This window comes from Spermophilus citellus (assembly GCF_964194105.1).
Source record: "Spermophilus citellus genome assembly, chromosome: 8".
Taxonomy (NCBI): domain Eukaryota; kingdom Metazoa; phylum Chordata; class Mammalia; order Rodentia; family Sciuridae; genus Spermophilus; species Spermophilus citellus.
In genome coordinates this window covers 103,633,331-103,651,024 of record NC_138189.1, presented here as the reverse complement: position 1 = coordinate 103,651,024, position 17,694 = coordinate 103,633,331, and the positions used below count along the sequence as shown (strand labels likewise).

The 17,694-nt window shown below is 34.4% G+C and overlaps 1 protein-coding gene and 1 long non-coding RNA gene across 11 annotated transcripts in view; one reads left to right on the top strand and one right to left on the bottom strand.

The window, feature by feature from the left end:
• The first annotated feature begins 12,833 nt into the window (after nt 1–12,833).
• On the top strand, nt 12,834–14,616 carry LOC308654618. Its single transcript, XR_014023305.1, has 2 exons — nt 12,834–12,965; nt 13,134–14,616. It is a non-coding gene; the product is annotated as an uncharacterized lncRNA (long non-coding RNA).
• A 585-nt stretch (nt 14,617–15,201) lies between these two features.
• UBE2D3 (ubiquitin conjugating enzyme E2 D3) overlaps nt 15,202–17,694 on the bottom strand; it is a 31,858-nt gene continuing 29,365 nt past the window's right edge. For all 10 annotated transcript variants that reach the window (XM_081304289.1, XM_081304288.1, XM_081304287.1 and 7 more), the window contains one exon: nt 15,202–16,675. Coding sequence is in view for 2 of the 10 variants with exons in the window: in XM_081304291.1 (XP_081160417.1) it covers nt 16,630–16,675 (46 nt within the window). In the remaining 8 variants the exon portion in view is untranslated. The remainder of the gene's footprint in view (nt 16,676–17,694) is intronic.

The window sequence follows — 17,694 nt, the reverse complement described above, 5'->3', positions numbered from 1 at the left end:
TTTTTAAAGAGAGAGTGGGGGGGGGGGAGAGAGAGAGAGAATTTTTTTAATATTTATTTTTTAGTTCTCGGCGGACACAACATCTTTGTTGGTATGTGGTGCTGAGGATCAAACCCGGGCCACACGCATGCCAGGCGAGCGCGTTACCGCTTGAGCCACATCCCCAGCCCTGCCTGAAAGTTTTCTAATGAAACTTTGGCTCTTCCTGGTTCTACATCAGCCTGTCAATCTTTGGATTCAAATTGAGGCATCAACCCTTCAGACTTTCCATCTCCATGATCAATTTGTTTTGCAAATCCGTTTTCATATACACATAACATTGATTCTGTTTCTCTGTAGAACCTTAACTAATATACCATACAATTCAATAATCAAGTCCCTTGGTATTTACTCAAAAGAGATGAAAAGATGTCCACACAAAAATCTGAATATAAATATTTTTACAGCAGCTTAAAATGCAAAAGATTAAGAAAATAAAGGGTTTTTAAAACTAAGCTGACAAAACTTTATCTACTCTAACCAAGGAGAAAAGAAAAACCCAAATAATAAAATAAAAGACTGAAAAAAGGAAATATTACTACTGATACCATGAAATATTAAAAAGCATTGAGGGGACTGGGGTTGTGGCTCAGTGATGGAGTGCTTGCCTAGCATGTGTGAGGCACTGGGTTTGATTTTCAAAACCACATGTAAATAAATGAAATAAAGGCCTTTGAAAAGTAAAAAAAGTATTTTAAAAAGAAAAAGCATTGAGGACCATTCTGGACAGCTATGTGCCAAAAAACTGGAAAACACAGAAATGGATTAATTCCTGGACAAATATAACGTACCAATATTGAACCATGAAGAAACAAAACCTCACCATACCAATAATGAGTAACAAAATTGAATCAGTGCTAACGTCTCTCAACAAAGAAAAACCCAGGACTGAATGACTTCACTGTTGAATTCTATCAATACAGTCTCAGTTAGATTCCAAAAAAAGTGAAAGTTAGGGTATTCTGAACTCATTCTATGAGGCCAGCATTATGCTACTACTAAAACTAGACAAGGACACAATAAAAAAGAAAATTACCGGTCAATCTTCCTGATGAACATAAATGCAAAAATTCTCAAATTACTAGCAAACCAAATCCAACAGCAGCACATCAAGATTATACACCATGAGGACCAGGGTTGTGGCTTGGTAGAGCACCTGCCTCGCATGCGTGAGGTACTGGGTTGATCCCCAGCATCACATAAACATAAACAAATACAATGTGTTTGGAAGTGTTCCCTCTTTTTCTATTTCACAAAATAGTTTGAGAAGTATTGGTGTTAATTCTTCTTTAAAGGTCTTGTAGAACTCAGCTGTGTATCCATCCGGTCCTGGGCTTTTCTTGGTTGGTAGGCTTCTGATGGTGTCCTCTATTTCCTTTCTTGAAATTAATCGGTTTAAATTGTGTATATCATCCTGATTCAGTTTGGGCACATCATATGCCTCTAGAAATTTGTTAATGACTTCACTATTTTTTATTTTATTGGAGTACAAGTTTTCAAAATAATTTCTAATTATCTTCTGTATTTCTGTAGTGTCTGTTGTGATATTCCCTTTTTCATCATGTATGTTAGTAATTTGAGTTTTCTCTCTCCTTCTCTTTGATAGCATGGCTAATGGTTTATTAATTTTATTTAGTTTTTCAAAGAACCAACTTTAAGTTTTGTCAATTTTTCCAATTGTTTCTTTTGTTTCAATTTCATTGATTTTAGCTCTGATTTTAATTATTTCCTGTCTTCTGCTGCTTTTGGCGATGATTTGTTCTTCTTTTTCTAGGGCTTTGAAATGTAATGTTAGATCATTTATTTGTTGACTTTTTCTTCTTTGAAGGAATGAACTCCATGCAATGAACTTTCTTCTTAGAACTGGTTTCATTGGGGCTGGGGTTGTAGCTCAGCAGTAGAGTGCTTGCCTAGCACGTGAGTCCATGGGTTCGATCCTCAGCACCACATAAAAGTAAATAAACAAAATAAATGTATTGTGTACAAATAAAAAACAAATATTAAAAAAAGAACTGCCTTCATAATGTCCCAGAGATTTTGATATGTTGTATCTGTTCTCATTTACCTCTAAGAATTTTTAAAAATTTTAAAATTTATTTTAATTAGTTATACATGACAGTAGAATGCATTTATGCACTTTGACATATCACATATAGATGGGATATAATTCTCATTTTTCTGAGTGTACATGTTGCAGAATCATATTGGTCATGTAGTCACATATATACATACAGTAATAATGTCTGTTTCATTTTACTATCTCTCCTATCTCCACATCCCCTCCCCTTCCCTCCCATCACTTTCCTCTACCTGATCTAAGGTAACACTATTCTTCCCTAGTGCCCCCTGTCTTGTTGTGAATTAGTATCCACATATTAGAGAAAACACTCGGCCTTTGATTTTGGGAACTGGCTTATTTCACTTAGCATGATATTCTCCAGCTCCAACCATTTACTGGCAAATGCCATAATTTTCCTCTTCTTTAAAGCTGAATAATAGTCCATTGAGTATATATACCACATTTTCTTTATCCATTCATCTATTGAGGCACACTTAGGTTGGTTCCACAGTCTAGCTATTGTGAATGGAGCTGCTATAAACATTGTGATGTGGCTGCATCACTATAGTATGCTAATTTTAAGTCCTTTGGGTATAAACCAAGGAGTGGGATACTGAGTCAAATGGTGGTGCCATTCCCAATTTTCTGGGGAATCTCCATACTGTTTTCACTGGAGAAAAGATAGCCTATTCAACAAATGGTTCTGGCAAAACTGGAAATCCATGTGTAGCAAAATAAAACAAAATGAAATTAAACCTCTATCTCTCACCCTGCACAAAAATCAACTCAAAGTAGATCAAAGACTCTGGCACCAGAATGGAGACTCTGCACCTAATAGAAGAAAAAATAGGCCCAAATCTTCACCATGTCGGCCTAGGATCTGACTTCTGTAACAAGACTCCTAAAGCACAAGAAATAAAATCAAGAATTAATAAATGGGATAGATTCAAATTTAAAAGCTTCTTCTCAGCAAAGGAAACAATTAATAATATTAAAAGAGAGCCTACAGACTGGGAGAAAATCTTCACCACATGCACCTCCACAAAGCATTAATCTCTAGGATATATAAAGAATTCAAAAAACTTAACACCAAAAAAACAAATAACCCAATCAATAAATGGGCTAAGGAACTAAACAGATACTTTGCAGAAGAAGAAATACAATTGATCAACAAATATATGAAAAAGTGTTCAACATCTCTAGCAATTAGAGAAATGCAAATCAAAACTATTCTAAGATTTCATCTCACTCCTGTCAGAATGGCAATCATCAAGAATAGAGGCAACAATAAATGTTGGCAAGGATGTGGTGAAAAATGTACACTCATACATTGCTGGTGGGACTGCAAATTGGTGCAACCTCTAAGAATTTTTAAATTTCCTCTTTGGTATTTTTTGCAACTCATTGTTCACTCAATAGCATATTATTTAGTCTGCAAGTGTTGGAGTAGCTTTTATTTTTTTATTTTAACATTGATTTCTAATTTCATCCTACTGTGGTCTGATAGAATGCAAGGTAGTATCTTTACTTTGACCCAGGTATCCCACTCCTCAGTTTATATCCAAAGAACTTAAAAACAGCTACTATGCTGTTTTTATGCAGGGACACAGCCACATGAATGTTTATAGCAGCACAATTCACAATGGCTAAATTGTGAAACCAACGCAGATGCCCTTCAGTAGATGAATTGATAGGGAAACTTTGGTATATATACACAATGGAATATTACTCAGCATTAGAAGAGAATAAAATCATGGAATCTGCAGGTAAATGGATGGAGCTGGAGAATACAATGCTAAGTGAAGTAAGCTAATCCCCCAAAACCAAAGGCAGAATGTTTTCTTTGATATGAGGACATGCTGACTCATAATGGCCATGGCAGGGAGCATGGGAGAAGTGGAGGAACTTTAGATAGGGCAAAGGGGTGTCAGGGGAAGGGAGGGGCATGGGGCTAGAAAAGACAATAGAATGAGTTAGACCTTATTACCCTAATTGCATGTATGAAGATATGAGTGGTGTGAAAATACTTTGTGTACAACCAGAGACTTGAAAAATTGTGCTCTATATGTGTAATATGAAATGAATTGCTGCCATCATATATAACAAATTAAAATAAATAAATAATTTAAAAAGCAATTAGAGTCAGCATACTATAGCAATACATGTATGTTCATGTTTAGAGCAGCAACATTCACAATAACGAATCTAATGGAACCAACCGAGGTGTCCATCAACAGATGAATAAGAAAATATGGTACATATACACAGTGGATTTTATTCAATCAAAAAGAAGAAGGAAATTATGTCATTTGCAGGATAATGAATGAAACTTGAAAATATTATGTTAATAAAACAAGCAAAAACTGAGTCAAGTTTCATAGGTTTTCTTTCTTATGTGGAAGCTAAAGAGGAAAATGGAAAAGAAAGCTGGTGGATGGGGAAGGGGAATCTCATGATAATCCAAGGGAGATCCAAGAAAAAGCGACCAAAGAGAGAGAGGAGGGAAGAGAAAGGGAAATGCTGGGGAATGATACTGGCCAAATTATATTGTTATATAATGTGCATGTATGAATATGGAACAATTAATTAATCTAATATGTAAAATTATAATGTATGAATAAAAATATGGGAAGTAGGAGCAATAAATAAATAAATAAAGGTATTATGTCCATCTACAACTAAAAAATATTTTTTAAAAAAAAAAAAGATTATACACCATGATCAAAAGGAGTTTATCTTAGAAATGCAAGGATGACTCAACATACACAAATCAATAACCAAGACACATCATATCAACAGAATGAAGGACAAAAAGCATTTAGAATTCAATATCCCTTTGTGACAAAAAACTCTGAACAAATTAGATATAGAAGGACTATATACCAATACAATTAAGGATGCCCACTCTTACCACTCTCAACATAATACTAGAAGTTCTAGTCAGAACAATTAGGCAAGAGAAAGAAAGTACATCCAAATGGGAAAGGAAGAGGTTAAACTATCTTGTTTGAGAAAACCTGAAAAAGTCTAAAAATGCCACCAAATACCTGTTAGAACTGATAAATTCACTAAAATTTCAGGATATGTTATAGAAATCAATAACATAACTGCGCTAGGGCTAGGTTCTATACCACACATCTGCAATCCCAGCTACTCTGGAGGCTGAAACAGGAGGATTACTTGAGCCTAGGAGTTAAAGGCCAGCCTGGAAAACACAGTAAGACTCCATCTCAAAACAAACAAAACCATCAAAAATAACAACCATAAAAAGGTCTAGGAATAAATTTAACCAAGAAGGTAAAAGAAGTCTATAATGAACCCTATAAAACACTGATGAGAGAGCCTCCCACCTCCAAAATGGAAAGAAATCCCATGTTTATGGATCAGATGAATTAATAGTGTTAAAATATCCATACTACCCAGGTCAACCTACAGATTCAATACAATCCTAATCAAGATACCATTTCCCCAAACCCCCTAAACTCCTAAACTTCATATAGAACCACAAAAGACTCTTAATAGCCAAAGCAATACTAAGCAAAAAGAACAAAGCTGGAAGCATCACAATCTCTTACTTCAGAACATATTACAAAGCTATAGTAACTGAAACAGCATGATACTGGCATAAAAACAGATGTGTAGACCAATGGAAGAGAATATAGAAACCAGAAATAAATCCAATTTATAGTCAACAAAGTCACCAAGAACACACATTGGAGAAAAGGCAGTCTCTTCAACAAAATAGTGTTGGGAAAATTGAATATTCACATGCAGATGAATAAAGCCTGATCCTTAACTCTCACTAGTTACAGAAATCAACTTAAAATAGACCCAAGACCTAAATGAAAGACCCAAACTATGAAGTTATGGGAAGAAAATATAGGAAAAATGCTTCAGGGTCTTTGGTCAAAAATATTTTTGGCATGCCCCAAAGCACAGGCATCAAAAGTAAAAAATGACAAATGGGATTACATCAAACTAAAAAGCTTCTGCATAGCAAAGGAAACAAGAGTTAAGAGATGGGAGTTGGGGTGTATGCTTGCCTAGCATGTAAAAGGTCCTGGTTGGGCCTCTACCACTACCAAAGCAAATAAGTAAGTAAGGAAATAAATAAATAAATAGATAGATAAAGAAACAACTTATAGGATGTCAGAAAGTATATGCAAAATTATTCATCTGACAAGGAATTAATGTCCAAAATATATAGCATAAAAACAACTCAACAGTAAAAAACAAAACAAAACAAAACATTACTTCAATTTAAACATGGGTAAATTATCTAAATAGACATTTCTCAAAGATGTATAAAAAATAATATATGAAAAAATATATTCAAAATCACTAAGCATCAGGGAAATGCAAATCAACACTGCAATGAAATCTCAACTTACCTCAGAATGGCTATCAAAAAAGACAAAAACAAAACAGAACAGTGTTGCAAGGATGCAGAGAAGGGACACTCCTACACATCATTGGTGGGAATGTAAATTAGTACCACTGGTATGAAAAACAGTTTGGAAGTTTTTGCTTGTTTGTTTTCTCTGAAAAAAAAAAAAAGTTGGAGGTAAATGGTCAATTTTTCTTTGTGTTTGCAGTGCTAGGGATCAAACCCAGAACCTTGTTCATGCTAGACAATCACTCTACTATTGAGCTATACCTTCAGTCCAAACTGCTAGTTTTTATTTACTTAATAGTAAACTCACTCTTCTTTCTTCTCTTTTTAAAAGCAGTAAGTTATGTATAATATTCAGATATTTAGCGCACAGTTCAATGATTTTTGGCAATTTATATCCTGTGTAATCGCCACCCCTATGGAGATACAGAGCATTTCATCCCAGTAAACTCCCTTGGACTTCTTTCTCATCGATTTCCTCACCTTCCAGGTAGGGACTGTACTATCACCTAAGTTCAGTTTTGCGTTTTCTTCAATGTTACACAAATAGCACCCTATACTATGTATTTTTATTTCTTTGACCAGCATAATATTTTTCAAATTAATCTGTGTCATTTCATCCTTTTTTCTGAAATATATTTTATTTTATATAGAATTATAGGATGATAGTTATTTTCTTGCAGTCTTCAAACGTAATATTCCACTATCTTTTGTTTCCATTGTTGCTGTAGAGAAATCTCCCAGTTTTGCTCGAGTCATCTCCCTACTGTTTCTTTGCAGGTAATCTACTTGTTTTTCCTTTATATTTACTTTAAAAATGAATGTTTGGGGCTGGGGATGTAGCTCAGTGGTAGAGCACTTGCCTTACATGTGTGAGGCACTGGGATCAATCCTCAGCACCACATAAAAATAAATAAATAAATATATTGTGTCCATCTACAACTAAAAGAATATAAATTTTTTTTAAAAAAATGTTTTTACTTTAATTTTCTGCAACTGCACTATGAGATTTTTTGTTCTTGTTAGGGCTTCAATGGGTTTACTTTATCTGCAGCTTAGGATCTTTAATCAATTTTAGAAAAAAATTAGCCATTTCTTTTTCAAAAAATTGCTTCTGCTCCATTCCCTCCTTCTTTATGATTGTCTATATCCAATCAGGAGAGAAATTACACAGTAGGTCAAGCAAGAGAAGTTTAATGTAAATAATATATAAGAAAACTATACGTATACAACCAGAGATATGAAAAATTGTGCTCTATATATGTAATAAGAACTGTAATGAATTCCCCTGTTATATATAAATAAAAAAGAAAAAAAAAGAAAACTCTATATGGTACTAAAAAGCTGGTAGAGGATATATAAGAATAAACAAACTTGAAAGGAGTTCAGATCTTTTTGGAGAAGATGTAGCTCAGCCTACTGCGAGTCAAAAAATGTTATTGGCTTAGCTAAGCTAAATCTAGTCTGGACTTGTTAGGGCAGCAATGGGTCACCCTCTAGATTAGAAGTAGAGAAGCAGGTGGATCAGCAACTGACACTGTAAGCCCACAGTTCCCTTTCAGAGCTTTCAGGCTGCACAGGAGTTTCCAAAGGGACACTGTTTGGATCTCTGGCCTCAGGTGAGCTGTGCACAAGCTGTGCAAAGACTTATAGAAGAAATGACTATTGGTGCAAGAATCCCAATGCCACAGCCAGCTCTCTGCAGACAGTGAGAGAGTTTGGTTTTCTTGTCAAGAAGGCTGCAAAGTCTTGCATGTGAACACAGATTATGTTTGGGGCCTGTGGATATTTTACTTATTGTCTCCACACTCATGCCAGCCAACTCACAGCCCTCCACGAAAGTACAGAAATATAAACTTTCTCCTGTGATATCCTTCCACCTACATTTGCTGGGAAAGTTTAACATCATGCCCACTTCAATCTTTATTTTATCTTATTTTTATTTTTTATAGTACTAGGGATTGAAACCAGGGGTGCTCTACCCCCAGCCCTTTTTTTTTTTTTTTTTTGAGACAATTCTCACCAAGGTGTCCAGGCTAACCTCGAACTTGTGATCCTCTTGCCTCAGAGTCCCCAGCAGCTGGGATTAACAGGGCCATGATAACTGGCACCTGCCTGTTTCAACAGAAATTCTTAAAGGAATTAAGTTATATAGAAGAAAGAGTGAAAAGTTCACTTAGAGACTTAAGGCAGTAAATTGAACTCAAGTTCCAACTAGACATGTGTTAAACCAAGTCATGTCTCCCTTCATGTTTCTTGAACCTCTGCTAGTTTTTCATCTCAGTGTACTACATTTGGAATAATTTCTTTCTTCCACTTCGCTAAACCTTTAGTTAGCTTTGTCTACTGGGCTATTGGATCTATCTTCTAAGTTTCAATTAGTCTTTTAAAAAATTTCTTGGAAGTATTGTTTTTGGTTATTTTTCAGTCTGATTAGTTATTTTTTAGTCTCTTGCTCTTTATTCATATTTTAAACTTGTCCTTCTATCTACCATAATCCTTAAGAGATAGGATTCTGGAAACTGAGTGTCTAGATTTAAATCTCAACCTCTGACATTTAGCTACTTTCCCCTCAGTTATTTATCACATAAATAATAAGTGTATACATTTGTTATAAAATTAAGCATTAACATATGTAAAGAATTCAGAACAGAAGTTGACATGTAAAAAGTATTACATAAATATTGGCTATTACTGTCTTTTGTGCCTAATGTATTTTTTATTGAGGTAAAATTCACATGCCTTTTAAAATTTAACCATTTTGAATGTACAGTTCAGTGTCTTTTAGTGGGCTTACAATGTTACATAACCATAACCTCTAGAGTTCCAAGACATTTTTGTCATTCACAAAGGAGACCCTCTACCCACTAAGCAATCACTCCATTCTCCCTTCTTAGCTCTCGGCAGTACTCTTGAGTATTAATATAAATGAAATCATATAGTATAGTACCCTTCTGTTTGGTTTTTTTCACTTAGCATGTTTTCACATCCACATTGTCTATAAGATACATTTCTTTTTTTGGCTGAATATGTCATAGTATGGAAACATTAGAATTTGTTCAGTTTCCACATTTTGGTTATTGTAAATAGTTCTCCTGTGAACATTCATTTACAAATATCTGTTTGAATGTCTGTTTTCAATTCTTTTGGGTACATACTTAAGAATGGAATTGTTGAATCATATTGTAGCTCTGCTTTAACTTTTCGAGGAATTGCCAAATTTCCTTTTACAGAAGCTGCTCTATCTTTAAGGGTTTCAGTTTCTCCGAATTCTTAACATTTATTTTCCATTAAAAAAATTGTAACCACCCTAATAAATATGAAGTGATTGCTTCTGTGGGTTTCTTTTCATGTGCTTGATATCATGTGCTTTCATATCTTCTATGGAAAAAAGCACAATCAAATCTTTTCTTTTTTAATAGGGTTGTCTTCATACTGAATTTTATAAATTCTTGTATATATTCTGAATATTAGGCCCTTAACAGACATGATCTGCAATATTTTTCATTCTATAGACTATCTTTTTACTATAATAATGTCCTTGGACACACCAGTTTACAATCTATTTTTTCTTTGGTTGCTTGTGCTTTTGGTATATCTGAGTATTTAAGGAAATTAACAACTGATTTTCTTCTTAGAATTTTGTGACTTTAGCTCTTAAAATTAGGACTTGAATCCATTAAAATATATATATATATACACACATGTATATATGTGTGTGTGTGTGTATATATATTTTAGTTGGAGTTGGACACAATTTTGTTTTTATGGGATGCTGAGGATCGAAGTCAGGACCTCTCACGTGCTAGGCGAGCACTCTACCACTGAGCCACAACCCCAGCCCCTTAAATATATTTTTTATAACTTTTATTTCTTTTCTTATGTGGTGCTGAGGATTGAACCCAGTGCCTCACCCTTGCTAGGCAAGTGCTCTACCACTGAGCTTCAGCCCTGGTGCCTCCATACATTTTGAGTTAATTTTTGTGTGACTTGAGGCAGAGATCCAAATTTATCCTTTTTCATATACTTATCTAGTTGTCCTGGAACCATTTGTTGAAAAAAGTATTTTTTTTTTCCCACTGAGTGGTCTTGTCACCCTTGTTAAACATCAATTGACCATAAATGTATGGGATTATTTCTCAGTTCTGTCATGGGCCTACAATTTTATCCTTATGCTAATGCCAGTTTATTATTGTAATTGTTTTGAATTTGGAAAGTATGAGTCCTTCACCTTTGTTCTTTTTAAAAATTGCTCGACTCTGCAATCCTCTACAAAATTTTAAACCTTTTTTATTTCTGCAGAAATATCTTTGGGACTTTGACAGAATGTATTGAAGCTGTAGATTGTATTGAGAATCATCTCATCAATCTTCTGATCCATGAGCACAGAATGCCTTTCCATTTTATTTAGGACTTCTCTAATATCTCAGAAATATTTTATAGTTTTCAAGGTACAAGTTTCACACTTCAATATATTTATCCCTAAACATTTTATTCTTTTTGATATTAGTGTAAATGGAATTTCATTTTTATTGTTATAATACTAAAACTGATTTTTCTGTTATTTGGGATCACGTAAATTTGTTGTATTACTAACTCCACGAGTTTTGTGTGACTTTTTGGAATTTTTCATGTATAACATCATCTGAGAATAGAATTACTTCCTCTCAAATTTGTATTTTTTAAATGTAATTATTTTTTATACCTTTATTTTTATGTGTTGCTGAGGATCGAACCCAGAATCTTGAACATGCTAGGCAAATACTCTACTGCTGAACCACAACCCCAGCCCAACTTTTAATTTTTGCAAATAGGCTGGCTCACACTCATAGTACTATGTTCCTTTATACTTTTTCTTAAAGCTGTAAGCTATTATTTTCTGAAGAAATTTTCCTTTGGTTACTCTACTTGATGTAAGTCCTTTACTTGAGCTTTCTGGGGCCACTTACAAAAGATTTTGGGCTACAAATCTTCAAACTATTTCAAATTTGTAGAGCAGAATACTCTGCTAGAGAACCCAAAGACTCGAGATAAACAAATTTCTATTTGACACCTATCTTTGGGTGCATCCATTTTTTGCTTTTTGTTGTTGGGACCATGAAAATTAATGCTCATGTTTACTGGGTACTTCAAAAGCATTCTCAAGGTGAAAGCTGGCTTCCTGGTATGTTTCTCTTTTGGTCTGAATACGTTTTTTTTGTTTGTTTATCTTTTCCCCAGTAAGTTGTTCAGGTTCATCATCCCTATGGACAAACTGAAACGTCTATTCCCTCAATGTGATTATTTTAGTTGTGAAGTTTCAGCTAAACTTCTATACTACACTGCACTTCGTTTTTTATGCGTTCGGCTTCTTCTTTAAAGAACAAAATACTTTGAGCAAAGTACCATTTAACTCGTAGTCATTTCTGTATAAAAAATATTTTATTGACAGCCTATAAAGTGCCAAGGAATCATCTAGTCATTAAAGATTCTTTCTAGAGCTTACATTCTGAGGTGCGGTTGCAGGGGAACAATTACATAGAAGATGGATAATACGGAATTTCCCGTTATGTACTGGACAGAGGTGGTGCTGTTGGTGTATTACATAAATTATCAAGAAAAAGCACTTTTATGAAGTGACATTTGAGATCTACAGGAAAGGCAGAAGCCATATCTGGGGAAAGACCATCTGAGGGAAAGGAAAGAACAAGGACAAAGTCCAGCGTCCAGATCTCAATAGAGGTCAGGCTGAAGGAGTTGGTGTCATGGTGGAGCAAATGAATGATTAAATATGGGACAGTGTGGGAAAGTTTCATTTATAGCCTTGTACATTTCCTTTTAATATTTGGCTTTTATTCTGCATGATGGGAATTTTAGGTTTGGAGGAAAGCCATTACACAACCAGACATGCTCATGTTGGGTGTTAGGTGTAGAATTGCTGCAAAGTAGGAAACAGACTACTCGGAAGGCTACTGAAATAACCCAATTAAGAGATGGTGGTGCTTTACACCATGGTTATAGCAGTATGGTGAACCAGTAGATTCCAAATAAAAAAATTTTATGGTAAAAGCAAGAAGACCGCTATTAATTTTGACTATGAAATTAAAAGCCACGATGCCTAGGTTTGGGGCCAGTTCACTCAGGTTCTATAAGAGGAGGTAGGTGCGCATCTCTGCGTAGAAATCTGGCCACTTCTAGATGACTTTGAGATAGCCACATGCCTAAGAAACTGTTGAGTTCAGAAGTTTCAGAAAATCAGCAGACTGTCAAATTTGTGAAAAGTGAATTTTTTCCCCATAAAACCATTCTTTGTATTAATTTAAAAAATAGAGCGTTATTAAAATCTCATTAAGAAACAGCATGCAGGTTTGGAAGATATAATTTATGACAATGAGACCTTAGTGAAAACAATCCAAGTAAAATAATTATGAAACACTATGCATCTGAATTAATAAAATTCTTAAAAATATAAGGCTTGGAAAGTTTAAGTTAGAAGTAATAATGCAAATAGTGATCACTGTGTTCTAACAGCTAACTTCACATGCATAGCCTTCAGGGAACTTTTTGATCTTAACATTTTTGTTGTGGCGGCGGACTGTTGTCTTACAACCCTGTTTCTAAACACCTTTACCCCCCGCCCCCATTACATTGGGAAAGCATAAGAAAAGCTTTAACAATGCCTAGTTTAGGGTACACTTAATGTTAAATTCAAACACTGTCCACATTGGTGGGATGAAGGGGGAAGTTGCCCAGTTTTAAAGTCACAGAATGAAATCTGGGTTCAATCTATCTTGCAGATAGATCTTTGGAACTGGTTGTTTTTAATACTTAACCACTGGTTGAATTATGTGTAGCAAAGATAAATTCCCAATCTTTACCATGCATGGAACCATCTGGAGAGCTTTTTAATACAAGCTACTGGGTTCTACCTCAGTGTAAGTACAACTGGGACAAGACCCAATAATTTCACAAATGATGCTGGTATTGGTTCTGAGTCACTTTAAAAACCATCACATTAGTTCTTCATAGACCAGTCTATTACTACTGTTTTAATGTTCAAAATCGAGCTCACACACAGTATTAAAGTGTGGACTTCATGTTCACTGGAATTACCAAGTAAGACCAACTTGTCTTTAAACACAGATTTTAATGATAACAATTCCTTTAAGCTCAATTAACTTCAGCTATTACAAGTCTTATGCAGATGTCACTATTAAGACAACATTAGTGACTTGCACTGGGTTCCTCATAGAAGACAAATTCACTTATAAGTGTAATCAACAATCATTTAACAGTTTTGTTATGTTAACACAAAACATGGCTAGTTTGAGTTATACCCCCCCATCACTAACACAGCATGATCAGTATACTTCAAACTATTAAAAAAAAGTGAGTGTTTCACTACCCCTGAGACCACTATGTTAACTGTGGTTCATACTTTTAAATGTGAGTACACCCACACAAGGAAAACAAACTAATCATTTATTTAAAAAAAAAATCTGATTATCACATTGCAAATCTTCCCAGGGAAAAGAGTGAATCACTTAACATGTAAATTTACCATTAACAGGTCAACTGGACTCTTAATCTTAAGAGAAATTTTAAGAATTTAAGAAATTAAAAGTTTATGCATTAAAAGATACAGTAAATACATAGAAATGGTCCAAATCAGTATTTAATCTGCTAATATTCATTTCAGTCCTACACATGGCACTAGTAATGTTGAATTACTGGTTTGGATGGGGGAAAAAAAGAACAAATTCTTTTATTCCATCGTAGATGATCCCAAGTCTAGTGTCCATACATTCAAAAATGTTGGTTTTCCAGGTACTTTAAATTACTGTTCTCTTAAACCTGGAGAAGCCTTTATGGCTTATTCCCTTAGAAGCGACATACGAAATATTGTATAAAGCATTAAGTCAAAGATAAAGAGAACTGGACATATCCACTAGTTATCATTACAATCAATGGTTTAAGTCATCTCTGTAAATACTTAAGGTTGTTCTAGGCTAAAAAAGATCAATGTGAAAGCCCATTTAAGATCCACTGCTTACAAAAGTTTTATTAGTGTTTTGGCTTTCAATAAATATGCCTACTAAAGCTGTTATTTTTGAGAGCACAGGAGTTTCAGAAATAATTGGTTTTTTAAGAACAGAGCCAAAAAGCAGTATTTCTTACCTTGTGGAGCAGTTACTAGTTTCTTATTCATAATTTGAATCCAAAAGTTTTAACAACATGACATCTACCCTGAAGAACCCACAATTTTTAAAGCAAAAGTTAAAATAAAAAAATTTCACTCATTGGAAAAAATTGTATAGCTGGATTGACACTTCCCAATGAAATGCTTATTACAGAATTAACAAAGCCAGAATATCTTCAGAAGGCATGCATTTCACTTCCAGTTTAGATAAGAACCTTAAGTCAATAAATCACGTCCAAACTACATATTAAACCGTTTATAAAAAATTAAGCATTAACATTTATTTCTAGCTTTCCACCTGTGTGTGCAGACAAGGAATAAGACTTGCACACAAGTGTAAGCAGTGCAAAAAATGTGGAAGTGGAGATGTCACGTGCTAGAAATACAGGACTTTAATAAAGCAATGGTTAAAATGAAATAACTAAGAAAAGAAGCATAACTACAGGATCAGAATTAGGAAGGGTGAAGAATGGTAATGCCCTTGTTACCAAAGAAGTTTAGTGGCACAGATAGCACTTGTCAAACAAAAAATCCAATAGCATTGACTTTTATTCGTTCACGTTAAGTCACCTGAAATGATATTTGTTGCATTTAAGTGCTCATTAATGTAAATGGCTGAACAAATCTATTTCAATGGATACTCAATATCCCAGTTAAGTCACTTCAACACAGCCTCATGACAACTCCCACACCAAAACAGTACTTTATTTTGTAAATTTTGACCCATTATTACTCCCATGTTTTTTTTTTTTTAAGCTGTCAAGTGTACACGGTGAAGAGAAATTTGTTAAGATTGGTGATGCACCTGGAAAATAAATTTCTTAAACTCCATATACACGTTTCAAAACTGCTGGGTCCCAAGTCCATTTATGAACTCCAGGGCTGCCAGTATCATGTGCAGCATATTAAAACTACACTATTTGAATAGCTTAATTCTGCATAAATCAGGTCAAGCAATGTGTCAACCTGTAACAGACTGTGCACTTTAACTGAACATGGCAAAATATTCACTCTTTTGAACTTTACATCATCATTTGATGTCAAACAATGAAGCAAACCCCAACAGTATATACAAAAACAGCTTTGCATTTACAAAAGATTGTTTCCCATACTGATTAATCCAGGCAGCTAACTCATTGGTTTATGCAACTTTATTGAAGAAAAATAAATCAATTACTAGCAGAGCTATTAGTTGATCACTCATCCATTGACAACTTGCATCATTTATTCAGTGCTATATTAAACAGTGTATTGGAAGATAGATTAACTAATAGCTCCAAGCCTCCTAACAATTTAAATGAAAATTACAAAATGTTTTGAGACCCTATTTTGGAATACAAAGGGTGTTTGACTTCCAATTTCCATTCTCTGTAGAACAAGAACAGGTCATTCCTTTATTGACATGCATAAAATACATCACATTTTCTGTTCTGCTGATGCTATAAATTCAATACCAATTCTCCAGCCACATCAGTTATGAGCATAAAGTATAACATGTAACCTCAAATCTCTAACAGTGGAAGGTTTAAACAAAATGGATGCTGCTAGAATAATGCTGCTTCCTGTGATGTGACAACTGAGCATCCATCTCCCTCCCCCTCAGATGATTTCTTCAGCATGTTAGAGCAGTGAGGAATGGTTTAGTCTCATAACCAAGTTAGAGTGAAGACATTGGCCACATAATACACATGCTCCATTTTTTAAAAAAATTCTGAATCTTGGGCAACTGTTCTCTTGTAACTACTTTACAGTTTCTAAAAGCAGTTATTGTCCAAAGCTGGAAGAACTTAAGTCTTCTCAGATGAGCATGTGAATGAATGGAGGGAGGTAAACAAAAAATAAAATTAAAAAAGATGAGGTCTGATAGGGGAGCAGCCGGATAAGAAAAATCAAAAAAAGGAACAGTAATTTAAAGTTTATTCCAGCTATAATGCAGGTTATTCTGACTTTAAGGTAGCATCACATGGCATACTTCTGAGTCCATTCCCGAGATATTCTGTTGTACCTATAAATAAAGAAAAAGTTACTTTAATAAGTTAAAGGAAAAGATTACTGTTTTTAAAAGGAAAAGATTTCTATTTTACCTACAGACTCATTATAAAGCCATCTGTAATGGCTATGATTAGAATAAAACCAACAAGGGAAAAATAGCACTGGCACCCAAAACAATATGGGAAATGAGAACTGAATGCTTTCAAAGCAGTATTGTTTTAATAAATGTAGGAGGGCTAACAAAAACCAAAGACTTTTTCTCCATCACTGAGCTAATGGTCTATCAGAAATTCTAAAAATTGGTTATCATTACAACAATTTTTTTTAAAAAAATATTTATTTTTTAGTTATAGGTGGACACAATATCTTTGTTTTACTTTATGTGGTGCTGAGGATCAAACCCAGTGCTTCATGCACGCTAGGCTAGCACTCTACCTCTGAGTCGAAACTCCAGCCCATTACAACAAATTTTAAGGGAGAAACTGTTTTAGTTCACAGATGTTTGTCACATAGAATACATATTCTGTACATCAACAAAAATTTCCAAAGCTAGAACCAAACATGTACTATCACTAAAAATTTGTTATCTGAAACCTAGACCTGAAAAGTTACTTGGGCATGGGTATAACCAGAAGAGAAATCTTTGAAACGTAGGCAGAACAGACAGATAGTGGGCAGGCTGATAAAGAAATTTAAGAGTGGATGGGTATAAGTGGTCGTGCTAATCAGAACCCACATGTGTTACTTTTAAAAATTCTGGCGATTGGTGCTACTAAGCCTAAGTGAGACCTGCCAAACTGGACATCTTTGTTAAAAAAAAAAAAAAAAAGTTCCACAGATAATTCACCTGTGAACTAGGGCTACTGCTGAGGAAGACTGTTAATATTAACACACACTATTAATCTCTCCACAGATAACAATCATGCCAGAGGCTACTTACCAACAAAATATAGTGATAACCTTAAAAAATATACATCAAAAGGCACAGAACTTTTAGACTTATATATTTAATTTTTAAAAGATTACTAGCTT